Source organism: Pristis pectinata, chromosome 16 (assembly GCF_009764475.1).
Source record: "Pristis pectinata isolate sPriPec2 chromosome 16, sPriPec2.1.pri, whole genome shotgun sequence".
Lineage (NCBI taxonomy): Eukaryota > Metazoa > Chordata > Chondrichthyes > Rhinopristiformes > Pristidae > Pristis > Pristis pectinata.
The window spans coordinates 20,817,834-20,836,894 of record NC_067420.1 but is presented as its reverse complement, the minus strand read 5'-3'; the positions used below and the strand labels follow the sequence as shown (position 1 = coordinate 20,836,894).

Genomic DNA, 19,061 nt, shown 5'->3' with positions numbered 1-19,061 from the left:
ATTATATCTAATATGGCCTGTTCTGTTGTTAATTCAAGGATATAACAGTAACTGAAAGCAATCTATATTTTCCAAAAATGTGCTACCTAACAGACATCTGTTCATCCCAATTTTTAAGGAAGTTAAAATTCCTCATTAAAACCACTCTGGCTTGGCTACATGCTTGTCTACTTTCTACATTTATGATTTTTACAGTTTAGCAGCTGCTACAAGAATCTTAGATCCTTTCTGTTTCTTAATTCCACCTAAAAATTTTTCATTGTCTATTTAGTTCAATTATATCTTTTCTCATTAATGATGAGATTTTATCCTTAGTTACTCTGGCTACTGCTCTTCTTCTAACATTTACTTCACATTTCCTGATGTAGCTAGTTCCCAATCTTTATCATATTGCAGCCTTGTCTCAGTAATAGTTACAGTATTCTTTCCAAGTTGACTTTTCACTTGCAGTTCATACAATTTGTTCCTTATATTCTGTCTGTTCCCTATACTCTGTTCTTTGTAGAAGGAATGCTTTTCTGAGTTCATGGACATCCTCTACTAATGTTTTATTCACATATTTTGCATTTCTCTTTTCTGGTCAAATCACTTTATTTCTGTTAGTTTTCTCTTTACTTGAAGGACGAAATCTGACTTTTGCCTTACTCTCTTTACAGTCATTTGTTTAGAACTATGAATGTTAACTTTTCTTCCAGATCGCTCCACCACATTATGACTACCCTATTTATTCTTTTCATTAGGACTCAATCTTGTTGTTGGAGTCAGTGGATAAGTAGTGTCAAGTATTCATGAAATGGAACCCTCTTTACTATGCAACTCCCTCAGCTGCATGCTCACCTCACAACTCATTACATTCCTATGCTAGTTTGCATGTGACCCAGGTAATAATGAACAATGACTATTACAAACCCTTAATTTTGCTTCTTACTCCATACCCCTCTCCAATTTCCTTTTAAACCAGTCAAGTGTATCTCTCATTTTGATACCAGTTAGGTAAATTACCAAATGAAACTCAAGATCTTGCTTACAAAAGATTCCATCCATTCTTGTAGTAATGAATCCCTTAATATTTCAAAATTACTCTTTCCTTCCTTCTTCCACTTTGGACAACATCCTGCTCTAAAATGACATGGTCAGTGTTCTGCATGTCCTTTCGATTGTCCTTATTCTCACAGGCAGCGTGAATTTCACTTGAAATAAAAACAAAAAATGTTGGAAAAACTGTTTTTATTTCTGATTTCCAGCAACTGGAGGTTTTTTTTTTGCTTTTTAATACATTGTACCTGTTGGATAGACTCTGCAGAACCTTATTTTCTATCTCACTTGGGGATCCTCGTTCCACTTACTATCAATTGCAACCAGCACTGCTCTGAATCTACATTTCTCTATGAGTCATGCAGAGGTCTGGAATAAACTGTCAAAATACTCTTTCCCCCTCCATTTACGTGATGGAATATCTTCTACTCTCACTTCATCTCAGTGTCTGAGCCAGTGAGATTCAAGATTGAGAGACCCGACATGTTCACTTTGGAGACATCAATCATTCTAAACAAGCTTAGATGATCTTCCAATTTGAACACAATTTGCACTGCATGGATTATTATGCATTGTTGTAATTTTGAATCTGTTACAACTTTTTTTAAATTGGACACTAGGTACTAAAACACTGGATAAAATGTTAAATACTTTTTGGTTCCATTTTACACAAATCATAACAAACACTAGAGTCAAGTGGCAGCACTTCCTTCTGCACTAATTTCCAACTCAGACTACATTCTTAACTTTGCATTCTGTTTAAGAACTATGCAACTGCGACATGTATTTTTAGAAACTGCTTGCACACCTTTTTGGGACACATCCAAATTTACAAATGATGACTCAGTCCTGTTTATAATAAATACTCTGTAATTGAAATAATGCTCACAGCTGATTAACACATCAAGTTTGAGCCAAGTTGTTTCCTTTTAAATTTTGGAAGGTTTTGATCCAAGATCTATTTATCCCGTACTTACCGTGAATTTCCGCTCTAACCAAATTCTCAACCACATTACCTTTTCTTAAGTTCACATGTGCATGATAGCTTCCTGATTATGTTATCTAACCAAGAATCCAGAGGATGTGATTAGTATTGCAGAGGCAGAAGTTCAAATTCCAACATGGCAGTTGGATACTTAAATTCTGTGAATTAATCTGAAATAAAAGATCAATTATGGTGACTCTGGAGCTACCAGATTGTTCATCAAATAGAAAATAAGCTGAACTAATGTTTTAAGGAAGGAAATTTGCTGTTTATGAGTCGTATGTGATAGGAATGTCATTGACTCTAAAATTTTCTCTGAAATGGACAAGCAAGCCATTCAGGTCAAATGCAGTAAAGGAAGGGCAATAAATGCTGGTCTTGTTAGCAACATCTACATCCCATAAAATAATAAAAGACTGTCATCTACAGTTTTCTCATAAGAAACAGAAGTGGGAGTACGCCATGTGGTCCTATGTGTTTGCTCTGTCATTGAATAAGATTATGGCTTCTCTGGTACCTCAAGTCTATGTTATGTCCAAACCCTTTCAATTCCCCACCTCCAAAAATTGATCAGTCTCGGATTTGAATCAGTTTAACATCAGAACATCTGCAACCTTCTGAGATACAGAGTTCCAAAAATGTTCAACAATTCACATCAAAAAAGTCCATCTAATCTCAGCCCTAGATGTTTGATCCCTTACACTGAGCCTAGCCCTGGACTCTCCACACCCTCTTTGCATTTACCCTGTAATGTCTCTGTAAATCCCTCTGCGTGGTTCAATAAGGTAGTCTAAAAGCTCTTTGACTCTGGGGAGTTTTGATAAATTATTCTGCAATTTATTACTCAGATATTTTGAATCCTTTGGAATCATCAGTTCCCAGTGATAGGTCCATATTATGTTCCATTATTTTCCCATTAGTATTTTGTTATTTATATTTACTACGTTAGTCTACTTGAGTTTTTATAGCTCATTTGTATCAATGTTTTTTTTGTACTCTTTTTTCCAAACGAAAGCAGTGTATTCATGATCCAAGCCTGTCATTTTCTTATGATCCATTGGTTTAGACTTCTTTCCAGACCCTGGTTCCATCTAACCATGTTCCTGAGCTCCAGCTCTAGCTGCATAGTTAACCATTCCAGTCCCTAACTCTGGCTGCAAACCTCACTGAACTTCCCGGATCTGGCTCCAGCTGCACACCTAATCATGCCGTTCCTGTCTCCAGCTGCACAATAAACCGTGTTGATCCCTGGCTGTCGCCGCATACCTAACCTTGTACCTCACCCCCACCTCCAGCTACATGCCTAACCACACTGGTCTCTGACTCTGACCGTGCACCTAACTGTGCCCTATGACACCCAGCTCCAACCGCACACCTAATCAGGTTCTGCTGTCTCTGCACAGTGCAAATTTATGGAAAGGATAAGCAAGCCAACATTAGTGACCTATCCCAGGTCAGCCTACCCAGTATTGAGGGCCAATCAGTCAGCTGCTTTGGGCAGGCCATGCCATTTACATGCTTGACACCACACTCCCAAAACAGCCAATGTTGTGAGCTCTGACATGGGAAGAGATTCAAGGCTATGATCTATGTTTCCTTGAAGAAATGCAGCATGCCCACTGGAAATCCCCCCCGGTGCTCTGGTTTCATCCCACATCCCTAAGACATGTGGGTTGGTATGTTGATTGGCCATTGTAAATTTCCCCTAGTGTGTAGGTGTGTCTGGGAGGAGTTGATGGATATGGGGGAGAATTAAATGTGTTCAGTGCAGAATTATTGTAAAAGGATGCTTGATGGTTAGTGTAGACTCAATGAGCCAAAGGGCATGTTCCCATGTTTATATAACTCCAAATACAACATCCCCACTGACTCCTGGGAATTTCTGTCCCAAAGTGGAGAAGAAGCATTTGGGATGGTATTGGGAACTCCTCAAGGACATGCATATGGAGAAAACAGGTGCCCTGTATAAGTGGCGGAAGGGGTGAACCATCTCACAAACTACCCACCCACCTGCCCTCTTCACCACCACCTGCCCCATCTGTGGAAGAGACTGCAATTTCCACATTAGGCACCTTAGAAACCATAAAACCAGAGTGGAAATACTGTAAGTCATCTTGATCCCAAAGGACAGCTTGCATCTGTCAATAATGAGCCCACACTTGCCTTTATACCACTATTTTTCTCCTGTATTTATTAACCTTTGAACATCTCTGTATTCTTATATCATCATTTTGCATTAACAGTTTTTTGTATCTTATTGTTGACTGTGGTTACTTAGCGAGTAAAATACCTGTATTTTCCTGTAACTTGTAGATGAGAGGAATGTCTCCATCATAATCCGTGAGTTGAAGCATTGCTGTTCATATTTTTCTAACTTAAAGAAGTAGCTGTTGGAGCATTGGACAGATGGGAGCCATTTGTCCCGTTGAGTCTATGACACCTCTTTCGAAGGCTATTGCTGTCAGCCCCACTCTCCAGCTCTTCCTCTGTAGGCCTTTAATTTTTTTTTACCCTTTAAGTTCATCTTCAGCTGTGAGAAGGTGGCTTAGTCCTGACCCCAGTCAGGCAGCACAGCTTTTGTGATTTGGGTTCATGGCTGTGGGGAACAGTAGATATTCCCCTAACTATACTGTCCCCTATTACTATTACATTTTCTTTCACTTCCCCAGCTTGATGTTGTGGTCAGTTTTCACATTCTCCCTGCAGATCCCCAAATAATCCATATAGGCGGCAGGAAACTTGTATCCATTGGACAAGTGCAAGGGTAAAGTTCCTCCAATGGTATATCTGACCTCCATACCTGTTTCAATTGTAGTCATAACCCCCACTCCAGTCCATTAACGAAGTCTACACTATTGAGTCTAATGAATCTGCTGGCTTCTTGGAATGAAGTATCCAGGTTACTTTTATTCTTTTATTCTTTTTATGCATCACTGTGTTCAAAGATCAGACTTAAGTTCATCAACTCTGGGCCAGAGTTCCTTGAGGTACAAATGCTTTGTGCAGAAAGGACTGCTGCAGATCACAGTGGTGTCCACCATCTCCTGTAGGTTGTAGCCACAACACATAACTTGCCCTGAATTTCAGTTATTAATACCAATCAAGTAAATTAATTTTTTTTGGCAAGCTGCTAATAAATTATAATTTAATCCAGATCATTATCATATTTTATAGTACTAATTTTAGTTACATTTTTGTTCTGATTTGTAAGTCAGAGGGAACTAAAGTGGAAAAAAAAGGTAACATTTATCACTTTGTACTCTTGCCTTTCTGTGATGTGATGCAATATTTATCGCCCCTGGTTTTCAAAATCTTCACGTAGGTTGTCATTGCTGGTGCTTCTTATCAATTCAACACTATTATCTGATGTCAATAATACACTGCTTTTCCCAACTTCTTCGCAATCCAACATCTTCATTTAAAGTTTTCACACCATTTATAAACAGGAAAAAGTATGAGTTTCAGCTAATAGGAATGACCAGGTAACCAGTACTGACTGTTTACCTAATTAACTGAGAAATTGATACTGGTAATCAAGTTGTTTACCTTGGGCTAACTATGTAAAGGAAAATCAAAGATAAGGTTACAGCAACTTCAAATTCTAAATACAAAACTTTCCCTTTACTTAATACCCTCACTTCACCAATTTCTCTCCTCTGCACTCTATTGAAAACCCAAATGGGTAAAGTGCATAAACTCTGTGCTCACTCATTCTCCACTAGACTTCAAAACATGATCTCAGTAATGTGATCTGAAGTTTATTACCATGTTCAATAATATTGCATCTAAAAGTGTCTCATTTAATTGCTGTAAATTTGCCACATTTAAGCATTGCATCACATGAATTGTTTAGAATCAGGGTGGCAAATACAGTTGTGAATTTGACAGGATGTTTTTGTTGAAGTGTGAAATTCATTATTCATGTTGATTGATGATGAGCTTAGTTGTGAACCACTGACATGACTTGTTATGAAAGAATTTACAGTATGGAGCAATGGGAACTTTCCTGTGACTCACTAGTGAGTGGCTTATGGATGTTGAAATCAATCTGAGTCAGACAATTATAATGATAAAACTTTGTTTAAAACCACTTTGAAACTCTGGCAATCTATTTGTCCCTCTTTAAATTCCATCTCTCCCTTCCTTGCTTTTTTTTCTCAATCAATTTTTTCTCTCTGTTTATTCTCTTCTCTCATCTGCATCTTTCAATCCATTTCTGACAATTTCTCTGCCTATATGTCTATTTTCCTTGTCATCTATTCCTCTTCCTTGCTATCTTTATGTACTCCCTTTTTTAATTTCTTGAACAATTAGATTTCTTCTTCCTCCTCTTCTGCCTTTCTAATATTTCCTTCTAAATATGAATGGGGTGAGGTAGGAGAATAGGGTTTGTGGGTGCTTTGGGTGGGAGAAAAGGCACAGCTTAAGTCAAGAAGATGAAGTAGGAGCAGCATCCAGGGTCATATCAGTGTTGAGTTAGAGGCAGTTTCATTGGAGGCTGATATTGGAAAAGGTGCTTCTGGTCAGGGGTGCAGACCACCATTTTTCAACGGTGATCTGACGTTCCAACAGGTGGAGAAGCAGTGGAGGGAGGGGTTGAGGGAGACCATGATTCTTCAGAGATATGAAGGTAGGGAAAAAGGACTGGCATTCTGCATTGGGGATCAGATGAGGGAAGGAGAAGGGAATTGTCGATAGGTGGAAGGAGCCAAATGCATTCTGCACTGGGGGTTGAAGTCGGGGAGCACCGACCAAGACACCGGCGTGAACAAGTTGGACCGAAGGACCCTATTTCTGTGCTGTATAACTCTATGACTCTATGACATTCTTTATTAGGGGAGATGTGGGTTGGGAGGGACGATTGGGACCAGCGGTGCTTTGGGGGTGGGGGGAGGACAAGCATCGCAAGAAATACCAGTCAAAGTGATGTGAAATGACTGGAATTTTGCTTAAGAAGGAGATACTAGAAAGCCTGGCCGTGCTTAGAGGAAATAAGTCACCAAGTACAATTCATCATCCTAGGTTCCTGAGGGAGGTGGGGTGGAGGTGGCAGGTATGTTCCATAATCTTTCAGTCCTTTGCAGATCCCATCATTCTGTGAACAGACATCATTGGGTTTCAGTATGGAAAAAAAGTCCAATCTTAATCATTTTTACTCTAAAATAATAGTGCTATGCAATTGAATTTTAATATTTTCTAAAACACAAATAGAACGTTGCAGAAAAAACAGAATCTACACCAGTAAATGCATTTTATTTTCTGAGCATATCCGCCAATAATTTCATGAAACATCAGCAACTCATGGTGCTCCCCTTGCTCTGTGCACCACCCATTATGAACACCTCCGATTTTTATCTGTGCACTGGCATTTAAAATGCACACGAGATAGTGTAAATCAAAATAAAATAAAACAGTAGATAGAAATATGAAATAAAAAGTGAGCCTTCTGGAAACCCCAGCAGGTCAGGCAGCATCAGTGTAAAGAGAAACAGAGTTAACGTTTCTGGTCAAATACACTTTGTCAGAACTGGGAGAGAGAGAACATGAGTTAGCTGTAGGATGCAGTGAGGGTGGCGGAGGGTTGGATAGGACAAAGGGAATATCTCTGATAGGGTGAGGCCAGGGTTGCTGTGGCAGTAAACTGTTGATGAATCTACTTGGTTGTCAGGTTAACATTGAGCAATGTGGGCGTGCATTATGATCAAAGCAAAGCTAAAGAATAACAAATTCAGAAGTCAAAATTAATTGTTTTACTGAGTTGCAATTACAGGTGCCACCCACCTCCCACCTTTACAGGGGCTTGTGTTCCTAGAAAACAGGCCATATTGCAATTTTGGAATGCAAAGCCGCATCATCTGTGCATGCATCAAGAAATACGTGTTGGAATAATTTTGTGATTATTTATCTTTTTCACAAAATTCCATGAGAATAAATTTTATTCTGTATCTCACATTTTTTGGGTAGTGATTTGTGAATTCTGTGAGGGCGAATTTCTGTTATCTGAACAGCCATGACATGGAGTCGCCTGTGCATATTTCCGGTCTGCTGAGTCGATGTTCAAGTTTTGCCAGTATAATTCCACCAGCCACAACCACCTAACTTGGAAGCTTCCTTTAGATTAATACTGTGTCTTATAAAAAATGTGTATCTTCAGAAATTAATTAGTTTTTCATAATCCCTCGTTACCAATTGATCATTAAAAAAAGCATAGAATGTTATCTTCAAAAGCAAAATGCTGTCCCAGTGATAATAATTAGGATAAACCATTCAGAGAAATAATTAATTATTGACTGATCCTTCAGCTTTGCCACTGAAATAAATTGAAATTTAGTATCAGTTTCCAAGATATGTATATCAGGAGCTGTACAGTAATAGAATGAAGTAATAAAAACATAAAATGTTAGAAATGCTCTGTAAATCAAGAGTTTTAAACAATGTTTTAAGTCAATGACCTTTCTTCTGAACTAGGAAAAGTTAGAAATCTGATGTGTTAGGTTCTAGAGAAGTGGAAGAAGTGGAAAGAATGAAGGGGATATCTGTGACTAAGATGGGTGTCATGTGGGCTGAATAAGTCTCAATGGTAGCTGTTTGCTGCAAATAACAAGCTTTCATTACTCTCTCACAGCCAGCTCCGCCGGCTCTTGTCTCCCTCGAAACATAAGAACATATGAAATAGGAGGAGTAAGCCATTTGGTCTTTCGAACATCCTCTGCCTTTCCTCAAGATTCTGCCTAATTTTTGACCTCAAGGCCATTTTCCTGCACCATCCTGGTATCCCTTCATTCCCTTAATATCTAGAAATCAATTGATCCTCTTTCAAATGAATTCAGTGGCTGAGCCTCCACAGCCTTCCAAGGAAGAGCATTCTTAAGATTCACCATACTCTGTATGAAGAAATTTCTCTGCCTCTCAGTTCTAAATGCTTACCCCTTATTTTGAGACAGCCCCGGGATTGTAGTCTCCAGAGGAAAGAAACCTCTCTGCATCCAGCCTGTGGAAATTCTGTGAATTTCACTGAGGTCTCTCATTCTTCTAAATTCAAGAGCCAACAGGCCTAGTCTACTCAATCTTTCCTCACATGGCAAACCAACCATCCCGGGAACCAGTCTAGTAAATCTTCACTGTACTCCCTTCAGGACAAGTGGACCTTATCACGGGCATTCCTTTTATTCTCTCCACCCCTTCCCCTTCTCTGCATCATAAAACAAACTTTTCAAACTTTTCCTAGTTCTGATGAATGGTCATAGACCCAAAATTTTAACACTGTGTCTTTCTCCAAAGATGATGCCTGATCTGCTGAAAATATTCAGCACTTTCTGTTTTTAGTTCAAATTTCCCATATGTGCTGTTTTTTGTTCTTTGGCTGATACAATTATGACGTTTAAAAGACGTTTGGACAGGTACTTGGATAGGAAAGGTGTAGAGGGATACCTGCCTGATGCAGGCAAATAGGATTAGTGTAGACAAGCATCATGGTGGGCATGGCTGAGGTGGGCCAAAAGAGCCTGTTTCTGTGTTAAACGCTTCTATGATTCTATGACAGTGAAATAATACCCGTTTTTAATTATCTCAAAGTGCAAGCTAAAGAGTATTATAAATTGGGATGGGAATCAAGTGTTGGGGAGGGACGTGCGTGTGGTAGGATGGTCAAAGTGTAAAGCAAGTTCTCTGATTTCTGCTGTGTGAAGTGTGGTGAACTGAGCCCACATTGGCCCAGTCAGTCTCGTACCTCTCCAGTAGGAGGTGACACCTGGCCTAGATCACCAGTAGCGTATTGTGCAGTAGGCACTATTGGGCACTACCAGTGAAACTGCTAACAAGGGTCCTTGGAACATTGTTAACTGGTTGTGCTGTGAGTTGGGAGAAGATGTGGTCAAGGGTGAGGATGGAAACCCTCAGGCAGGGAAGATGGGGGAGGCCTCTAGATCTGCCAACAGTGGCCAAACCATTATAAAATTGGAAATTGGCTGGAGGTATGGGATATTCTATTTTCTCTATGATTTTTCTGACCTATAAAGATGGGTTTTACAGTCATTGGTGAGTGCTGTCGGATTGCTGGTCACCTCAAAAGTACATTAAAACTTCCCTTACAACAATCCTTCCAGTGGAGATCAGGAACCATTGAGGAGAATCTTTCCTGGTGAGCCAGAACAAGCGATATCCATGGAAAATTTGTCAGCTGGGCACACCCTGCCCCCGACCCTGTGGGCTGACATTTGGCTGCTGATGCTGCAGGAGGAGGTGGGAGGAAGAGAGGGATAAGGGTGGAGGATGGGGAGTAGGGAAAGAATGGACCAGGATGTAGGAGAAGGAGGCAGAGGCAGTAAGGGCGGTAGGGGTGAGGAGGGATGGAGCAGGAGCAGAGCAGGGGCAGTGGCAGTGGCAGGGGGTGCAGTGAAACAGGGGTGGAAGGATGGTGGAGCATGGAATAAAAACCCTTAGGAGTCTGGTTTTGTAGATTTTAATCTGATGCAGTGAAGGTTAGATATTTGAAGGACCTTATCGAAAACCTAGTTTAAAATCTTCTTTGCTCCCCTTTTAATTACTTTGATTGGTGGTCTGTTCAAATACAATGTTTTTCATCCAATTTATTTATTGTAAACATTTTACATATTTATAAAAGTAAAATAAAACAGTGAATGCAGAAGTTCTGAAATGAGACAGCATGTTCAGAACAACATATTTGGGGAGAAAAGTTGAGTTAAACTTCAGATCAGTGAACTTCACTGCTGATCTTTCATCTGTCCTGATGACAGGTCATCGAGAGAAGCGTTAACTAGGTTTTCCTATCCACAGATGCTTGCTGACCTGCTGACCATTTCGTGCTTTGTTGATTCACCAATTTTTATTTTAAATACGTTACGTAAACATGTACAAAACCAGGCGGACTAGTCCAATAAACAACTTTGATAGATAACTTGTGGACTCACTTCTCCAACTCCTGATCTTTGCTTGGTGAAATTAGTTCTTAGCATGGAAGGGTTGTGAGGAGGTCAAAATACCATGCTAGTTTTATTAATTTGCTAAGGACTGGATGGGAAGCAGCATTGGTAGAGTCTAGGACCAGACTACCCACCAATAGATTGATGCTTGGGACCAGATTGCCTCAGCTGATTTCACTTGCATTAGTTTACATGAATTCCTCACAAGATTGTTGTGTCCATTCTGTGGCAGTTACATTTTAAAATTACATTCTACTTTATTTGATTGCCTGTTCTTTTCTTTAACTCTTACTAAAGTCTACACTATTTTCAAAGTGCATTAACAAAGCAGACCCTTCAATGTGGGAATACATGTGTAAATTGAAGTGTGTGGAGATTAATTTTACAACACTAATTTAACAGAGTAACAGAATGCACAGTGCTGCAGTGTTGATTAAATATTCTTTATATTACCTTTAAGATCCTGCTGATTATTGTGACGTGTGGACAAGTAATGTAACAACATGTGTGCAGCAGGCACACTATTATAGAATGCCAAACGTTAAAATCAAATACCAGTGGGATATGTACAATAACATAAAATAGTACAGATATCACAAAATAACTCAGTGTTACCACAGAGATACATAAAACAAGCACTCTTTACTTAGTTTTTTTCTATACAAAAATGCATGGCATTTAATGAAAAACAATTACTTATTTTGCAATTCCTTGTTCACAGAAATGACAATTGCAGCTCCAAAATCTTTGATATTTTGATTTTAATGATTTGAAGCATTATTGCAGAAATAACTGTTAATTGTTTTCTCAGTGATATAGTGTACGGTGAAATAGTCAAACCTTTCTCTCCTCTATTTTTAACTGTATTTTACCTTTTCCTCTTCTTTAGATAAAACACGAACACCAGTCTCCTGCTGAAAATCCCTGAATGTGTTTACAGGTAGTTGAGCTCAGTAAATTGTGTTGAGCTGAAAGATTTCTTTCATGTTTGCATATTTAAAAGTTCATTCTTTTTCAAGTTTGTTATTATTTGATTATTGCAGATATTAATTTTATTTAGTTTTGTATTGGGATCTCCTTTGTCATGTTCATTAGGTTCATGAGCCTGAACTCTATTCATGTGATCTTGCACAATTTTCAGAGTCCAGATGTCACTAAGTAAATATGTTCATTCTGAAACTAAAGTTAATGTGATCTACTTGGCAGCCATGGCTCAGTTCTGTGCAAATCAGCATGAAGTGAATTGGAGCCTTCTTAAAAAATATATACCTTTTTTTATGAGGTTGGAATTTGCAATGAGAATAACTGTGGGGTTATCAGCACTCAGTTTTATAATGAATGAAATGTGACAGTGTTGTTGAGTACACAAACATACAGTAAAATGGGGAAATCTATAAGTTGCTGTCAGTGATACTCTGCTCCACCATGAGGTGTGCTGTTACAACCTTCACCATGGCAATCGACGTAGAGTCAATGAATTGATGAAGAACGACTTTTTATGATATTCTTACTGTTAAGTAAACAGTGTTGATGTATTCTGTTTTTGCGCGAGATGCAACTGTGCTTTTAATTATGCTCCAATCATAATCAAACTTTTATCGCATTGAAAAAATAATTTTATATTTGTGGAGTCTAATTTGATTAGAATAATTAATGCAAAATTACATGGACTGGAAATTCAGTTGCACAAAAGAACATTTTTTCATTTAGCTTATCTAATTGCCAAATGCAATTAGGTAGTGTGGCATCCAATTATTCAGTCATGGTCCAATCCACATATAATGCACAGGCACCACTAGCCACTTTTCTGTGAAGTCAGTTACAGCACAATGCATAACTGATATTGCCTCTGTGGTTGACTATCGCAAATACACAAATGGAGCATGCCTGAATTGTAAGTGTAGGCCTACCCTGAGGATGAAACTCTACTTCTGCATTTATTTAACTTTCCAAACCCAAACCCGGACTGTCCATCAGTGAAGATTTCACTAGTTTGGCTCATTTCTCCTTTAGTTCCTGTTTGATTTGAACACAAACGTATCCAAACAATATGATTTCTCATTACCGAGGCAGTGAAGTGGAGTGACTATCACAAGATTTTATACGTCAAGTAGTAGACTCTGAAATGCACCACCTAAGGAGTGGTGGAGCAGGAACTTTCACGACATTTAAGTAGCATCTGGATGAGCACTTGAATTGCTAATACATAGGAAGCTACGGACCTAGTACGTAAACTCTGATACTAACTGGTTTAGAAGATTAGGAAGGACAGTAGGCCTTTAAATATTAAATTGGGCTTTGAACATCTTATTGCTCTCCAGCTGAAATCTTAGCCAGATGAAAGCGAGAAGCCTTTATGCCTGCCTCAGCCAGTCAAGCCAATTGGGAAATGAAATCAGGGCCAATATAAACACAAAAACATAAATTTATTGTAATTGATTTAATTCTCCTTGCGAATAAGGAGCAGCTGCAAAACATCAGCATCTTTGTCCATTTTCCTCCCTTCTCCTAACACAAGGCATCCTGTTACCCCCCCCCCCCCCCATCTTGCTGAATCTTATAAACTTTGTATTGGATTCTGTTGCACACCATTTGCTGGCCAAGTAATTCTTGCCAGCCAAGTAATTCTTGCCAGTGGATTCAGTCTAGTGCTGATGAGGTGGATAGCTACTTGGCATTAAAATTTCCTGGGCCTCATGCCACAGGAGTCTGGATAGCTTTTCATCCTTAGCATTTCTTATACCATTCATACTTTGCATTAATATTGCTGTTTCCTCCAAGTGTTTGGTTGGAAAGTTCAGTAGATTTGGAGTTCACAATGTAGGAATGCAATTGCATTCTTTAATCCACTTTACAGCACATTAAGAGAGTAGTGGGTTCCCAAGTTACCAATGGACACAATTTTCTATCCATGCCCATCTTTCACAGTAGAAATGTACTAGCATTAAAAGTTCCTATTTTGAAAAGGTCTAGGATCGAGTTTTTTTTTTCCATATTATTGTGCCATTTCTTAAAGTCTTTGGATTAATGGATGAATTGGAAAAATTATGGCTCTTGCATTGCAGAATAGGTAACTTTTGATGAGGAGAGTAATGTCCAAACATGCTGGTTAAGACAATCAAAAACATTGCTGGAAATCGGAAATAAAAACAGAACATGCTGGAAAAACTCTTTTGAATGTAGGGTCTTGACCTGAAATGTTAACTGTTTATCTTTCCACAGACGGTTCCTGACCTGCTGATTTTTTTTCCATCATTTTCTGTTTAAATCTTAATGCTGAATATGCTTACAAGGTCCTCCATTTATTTTAGACCAAGTGCAGAGGGACATAATATCTTTTAGGAAGTAAATATACAGAGTGTATTCGGGGTTTCTTCCCAATCTTCGCTCTCTCTGCCTCTGGTTAAGAATAGTTAGATTTTTTTTATTGAAAAGCAAAATTAAAAATTAGGAAGCTGGCACAGAAAATATTAGAAATACTCAGTCTAGTTTTTAATGAATGGTCATCAATCTATTTGTTGGCTGAATGTCTAACTTTCTGAGCATTTTCTAATTGTATAGATTTTTTACACATGTTTTCTAATGAGTCTTTGTCAGTGATAATTAATATTGGTATGGCGAGTGTCAAGGTGCACAATACCCCCTATGAGGATGAATTTCCCCTTTTCCTTTTTGTATTTAATTGATCTTTCACTTACCTCAAAAGTGACTAGCTAAGTATTTTGCATGTGCCCATGTAAACAAGCCAAAGGATACAAATCTTAGTTTTTCCACAACTCAGCCAAAATGTTAGCAAAATGTTTCATAGGATGAATAAATTTTATTTATTTCATTTGGCTAAAAAACCTTACAAATTTTAATTACATGATGTGAAATTAAAACCAAATCCTATGTGAATATGTACTCAAAAATAGGGCATATTACATTATATAGCCCAGAAAGGGAACAGTTTAAACTTGAGAGGATAACTTCTGCAGAATAAATTGTGGTTTGAGATTTTTGGAATTTAAAGTATAAAATGTTGTTTCTTACATTTTATTCCTTTATCTTATGTTCTCTATCTTGAGGAAATTTTTGTTTCCCTCAGTCTCTACTTGTACCTAATTTGACATTCATTCACCCAATTTACATCAACATCACTCCTCTATATCCTTCTAAAATCTCACTGGTTATGAAGACAGTTTGTTCTGATGTTCGACATGGTTTCTCTGCACCCTTATCAGCTTGCACTTTCAACAACTTCTGGGCAATATATCTCATCATCTGAAGAGAAGTGTTTAACTGGATGGACCTCATGATCCCATTTTCTGGCAAAACTAGTTTGTTTTTGGCTAGATCCAAAGCTCTCTGCAAAAATAGCACAGTACAGGCTAGTCTTTGTTCAGTACTTTGCATGAAAAGGATTCACAGATGCAAATAAAAACATGAGGGTTGACAGACGAAAGCGAGGTTGACCAGATTACTCACTTGTAACAGAGTGTGCTGTTTAATAATTAACTATATAGCATGGTAAGTAGTTGGGTACTAAGCCAAACTACAGCTGTAACTACGGTTCCAATCACTGTTGAGTTAATTAGTAACAATTGTGTTGTTATAATTATTGACAACGGATCTTTGGAGCTATTGGGCAGTTGTATGTGCTTTCAAAGCATAGAAGAAAACTGGAAAGAGAAATTAAGCATTATTATTCTGTCACATACCACTCTGAAGTTTTCTTTTAAGGGATGGAGGACCAGTGGGTCAGGATTTCTAATTCTTCCCTCCCTCAAGTTTTTCCCAGGCTTATCTCTTTGGAAGACGTCAATTCATTTGAAACCATGAGGGATCTAATTACCATTATCTTTCGAGCTATGCCAGTATTGCTGCCATGAAATGTGGTTATAGTATTGCAGCTCTGGCTGTTAGGTCTCCTGCAGAGAGACGTTTGAAACTAGGTTGGAGGAAGCCATTAGCCTTCATAGGGTAACCACAATACTGCTGTTTGCCAGAATCTCATACCAACTTCTCCATTGCAGCCTCAGCTAGTGATACGTACACACATAGACGAGGGGGGGAATGCACTAGTGTTCATGTCTCCACCAGCTTTGGCTACTTGTAATTGTTGATAGGATCACAGAAAAGAATCCTGTTCCTAATGCCACTGTTCAGTTAATCTTAGCTGTGGTGAATTCTATTTTGAACATTTAATCAGTGTTGTAACTAAAACTTGATGACATCAAAGCCATTGTGACATTATATTAATAATATTAAAAAATGTTTGTACTATTTCTTCATGTGGGAATTATAAAAATTATACTCCTCATATTTTCCTGTTGCAGTACTTGTTTTGTAACTCAGTGGCTGAACGCGGATTCCTCATTAGATGATTAAAAACCAAACAGCAGAGAATTCCTTGATGTGCACAGTCTCTCTGAGTGAGAATGAAAGGAGTGGAAGATCTCTTCAAAGAGCTTGATTTGCAGCTAATTTGCTTTCAATGTTCTGAGAAAACGAACGAGACCAGAGTTGTTGTCAAAAATGTGAACCATGAATGCCAGCATCTCCAGCTTGTTGCACGGAAGCAACAGGGCATCTGGAGACTAATTCGAAGGCGACCAACTTTCATTAATCCCGTGCGCTATGATGTATGTTGGTTCTACAAGGAAGGTTCTGGCTGCAAGAAACATGGGAATACCTGCACTTTTGCATGGAGTAAAGAAGAAGCTTTGGTATGGAATTATGAAAAAGACAATAAAACTGAACGAAACACCCTAAAGAATTTAGTGGCTAAAAGAGCAAACAACAGAAAATCATGTTCAGGCACACTTTATGCAAAACAGCAGAGAATTGAGGAAAAAATTGTTAATGAGTTTGGAGGACAATTTGTTGAAATATGTGAAATCTGTTTCTATATGGTCCCTCAGAAAATAGCTATTCAAAGTTCAAAGGGCTTTTGTTCACATTCACCACAGCATAACTGGAACCCATTGTTGGTCCATATCCATGTGGGTGCCAATGATATGAAGGAGTGCAATGAAATTAAATCTGTCCCATCTCAAGACAAAATCCGGTATTGTGATAAAATTCAGCGGGGAGAATTATGTCAACATGGCTACAATTATTGCAGTTTTGCCCATAGTGAAGTCGAATTGATGGTATGGAAATCAGAGATGCAACAAGGTTTGAAGCGTTCTACCTTGCTTCAGATATCACTGCAACAGAACTGGAATGGGCAACCTGGAGTGTCCCAGGTGACAGAAAACAATGTTCATTTCTACTGCAAAGTGTGTCTGGTAACCTTTTCTTCCCAGGATGGATTTGAGAATCATTGTTCATCCATAGAACATGCTCAGATGGTCTTGACAGACACTACTGTTGAGTGGAAACACCGAAAACCACCTCTTAAAGGAAAAAACTACCAATTATGTTCAAGGTAAATGACATATACAAAAACAACTCAATAGAGATAGAATAATAATTTTATAGTATTCTTTATATCATTCAGTTATTGATTAATCCTCATCAAAAATAGCATTCAGAAAATTCCTGGAATAGGATATGGCAAAACTGGATTTGAAAATTGTTGTATTTCATGCAATCTCCAGTGTAACTCTAATAACATAGGCTGGTGGAATCCTGGAACATGTTTGAAACTTGACAAATTGCAGGAAATTTGCCTGTCCTTTATTAGGAAAACGTCTTAATGGTCTGGATTAAAGGTCAGGAGCCATCTACATTAGGGGCACCAATCTATCAAGATCACATAGAAGCCATATTTGGTCTATGTGGAATGAATCATTGAGTTACAGAGTCACAGAGTTGTACAGCACAGAAATAGGCCCTTCAGCCCACCACACCCATGCTGACCTTTTTGCTCATCTACACTAATCCCATCTTCCCACATTAGGACCGTGTCCTTTCATGCCATGCCTATTTAAGTGTCTGTCTAAATGCATCTCAAACATAGTACTTGCAACATCCTGGCGAATCTCCTCTGCACTCTCTCCAGCACAATTACATCCTTCCTATAGTGTGGTGACCAGAACTGCACACAATACTCCAGCTGTGGCCTAACCAGCATTTTGGACAGTTGCAACACAGTGTCTCAACTTTTATATTCTATGCCCGACTCATGGAGACAAGCATGCCATATGCCTTCTTCAGCACCCTATCTGCCTGTGTTTTCACCTTCAGGGAACTATGGACTTGGAACCCTAGGTCTCTCTGTTCATCAACATTCCTTAATCCCCTACCACTTACTGTATATGTCCTACCCCTGTTTGACTTCCCAAGATGCACACTTGTTGACAGTACAGTAGCTTGGCGGGGTGGCACGGTAGTGTAGCTGTTAGCGTAACACTGTCACAGCGCCAGCGACCCGGGTTCAATTCCAGCTGCTGTCTGTAAGGAGTTTGTACATTCTCCCTGTGACTGCGTGGGTTTCCTCCGGGTGCTCCGGTTTCCTCCCACGTTCCAAAGACGTACGGGTTAGGAAGTTGTGGGCATGCTATGTTGGCGCCAGAAGCGTGGCGACACTTGCGGGCTTCCCCCAGAACACTCTACACAAAGATGCATTTCACTGCGTGCTTCGATGTACATTTGACTAATAAAGAAATCTTATCACTTCTTTTAAATTCAATCTGCCAAAATCCCTAATCAGTATTGACAGGGAGTGACTCATTGTTGGGCATTGACAGCATAAGAACATAAGAAAGAGGAGCAGGAGTTGGCTATCTACCACATTATACCTTCCTCACTATTCAGTATGATAACATCCGAGCCTCTACATCAACTCTTCTTTTCTGCCCCATTCCCAATACCAGCCACGACTATTTGAATTTTTCTCTTATGTGACCAAGAGGGAACTCACTTATTCTCAACATCTCAATCTGATGACTTGAAGTCTTTGCACCTAAATTCTACTGAGTAAAGTATTGCTTCATCAGGATGTTTTACTAGTAGACAGCTAAAAGTCCAAAAGCTAATGAGCTATAAATAAAAATTAAAAATAATTGCCAAGGATGGAAATCTGAAATAAAAAAAATAGAAATTGCTGGAAACACGAAGCTGGTCATGCAGCATCTGTGGAGTGACAAAGAGAGTTGGCATTTCAGGTTGGA

General features: G+C 38.8%; 1 protein-coding gene across 1 annotated transcript in view; it reads left to right on the top strand.

Moving 5' to 3' along the window:
- The window catches only part of helz2a (helicase with zinc finger 2a), an 83,390-nt gene that overhangs the window by 4,040 nt on the left and 60,289 nt on the right, over window positions 1–19,061 (top strand). The window contains 2 exon segments of the mRNA XM_052031471.1: window positions 11,852–11,902; window positions 16,281–17,374. Of these exon segments, the coding sequence (XP_051887431.1) occupies window positions 16,383–17,374 (992 nt within the window). The 5' untranslated portion in view covers window positions 11,852–11,902; window positions 16,281–16,382.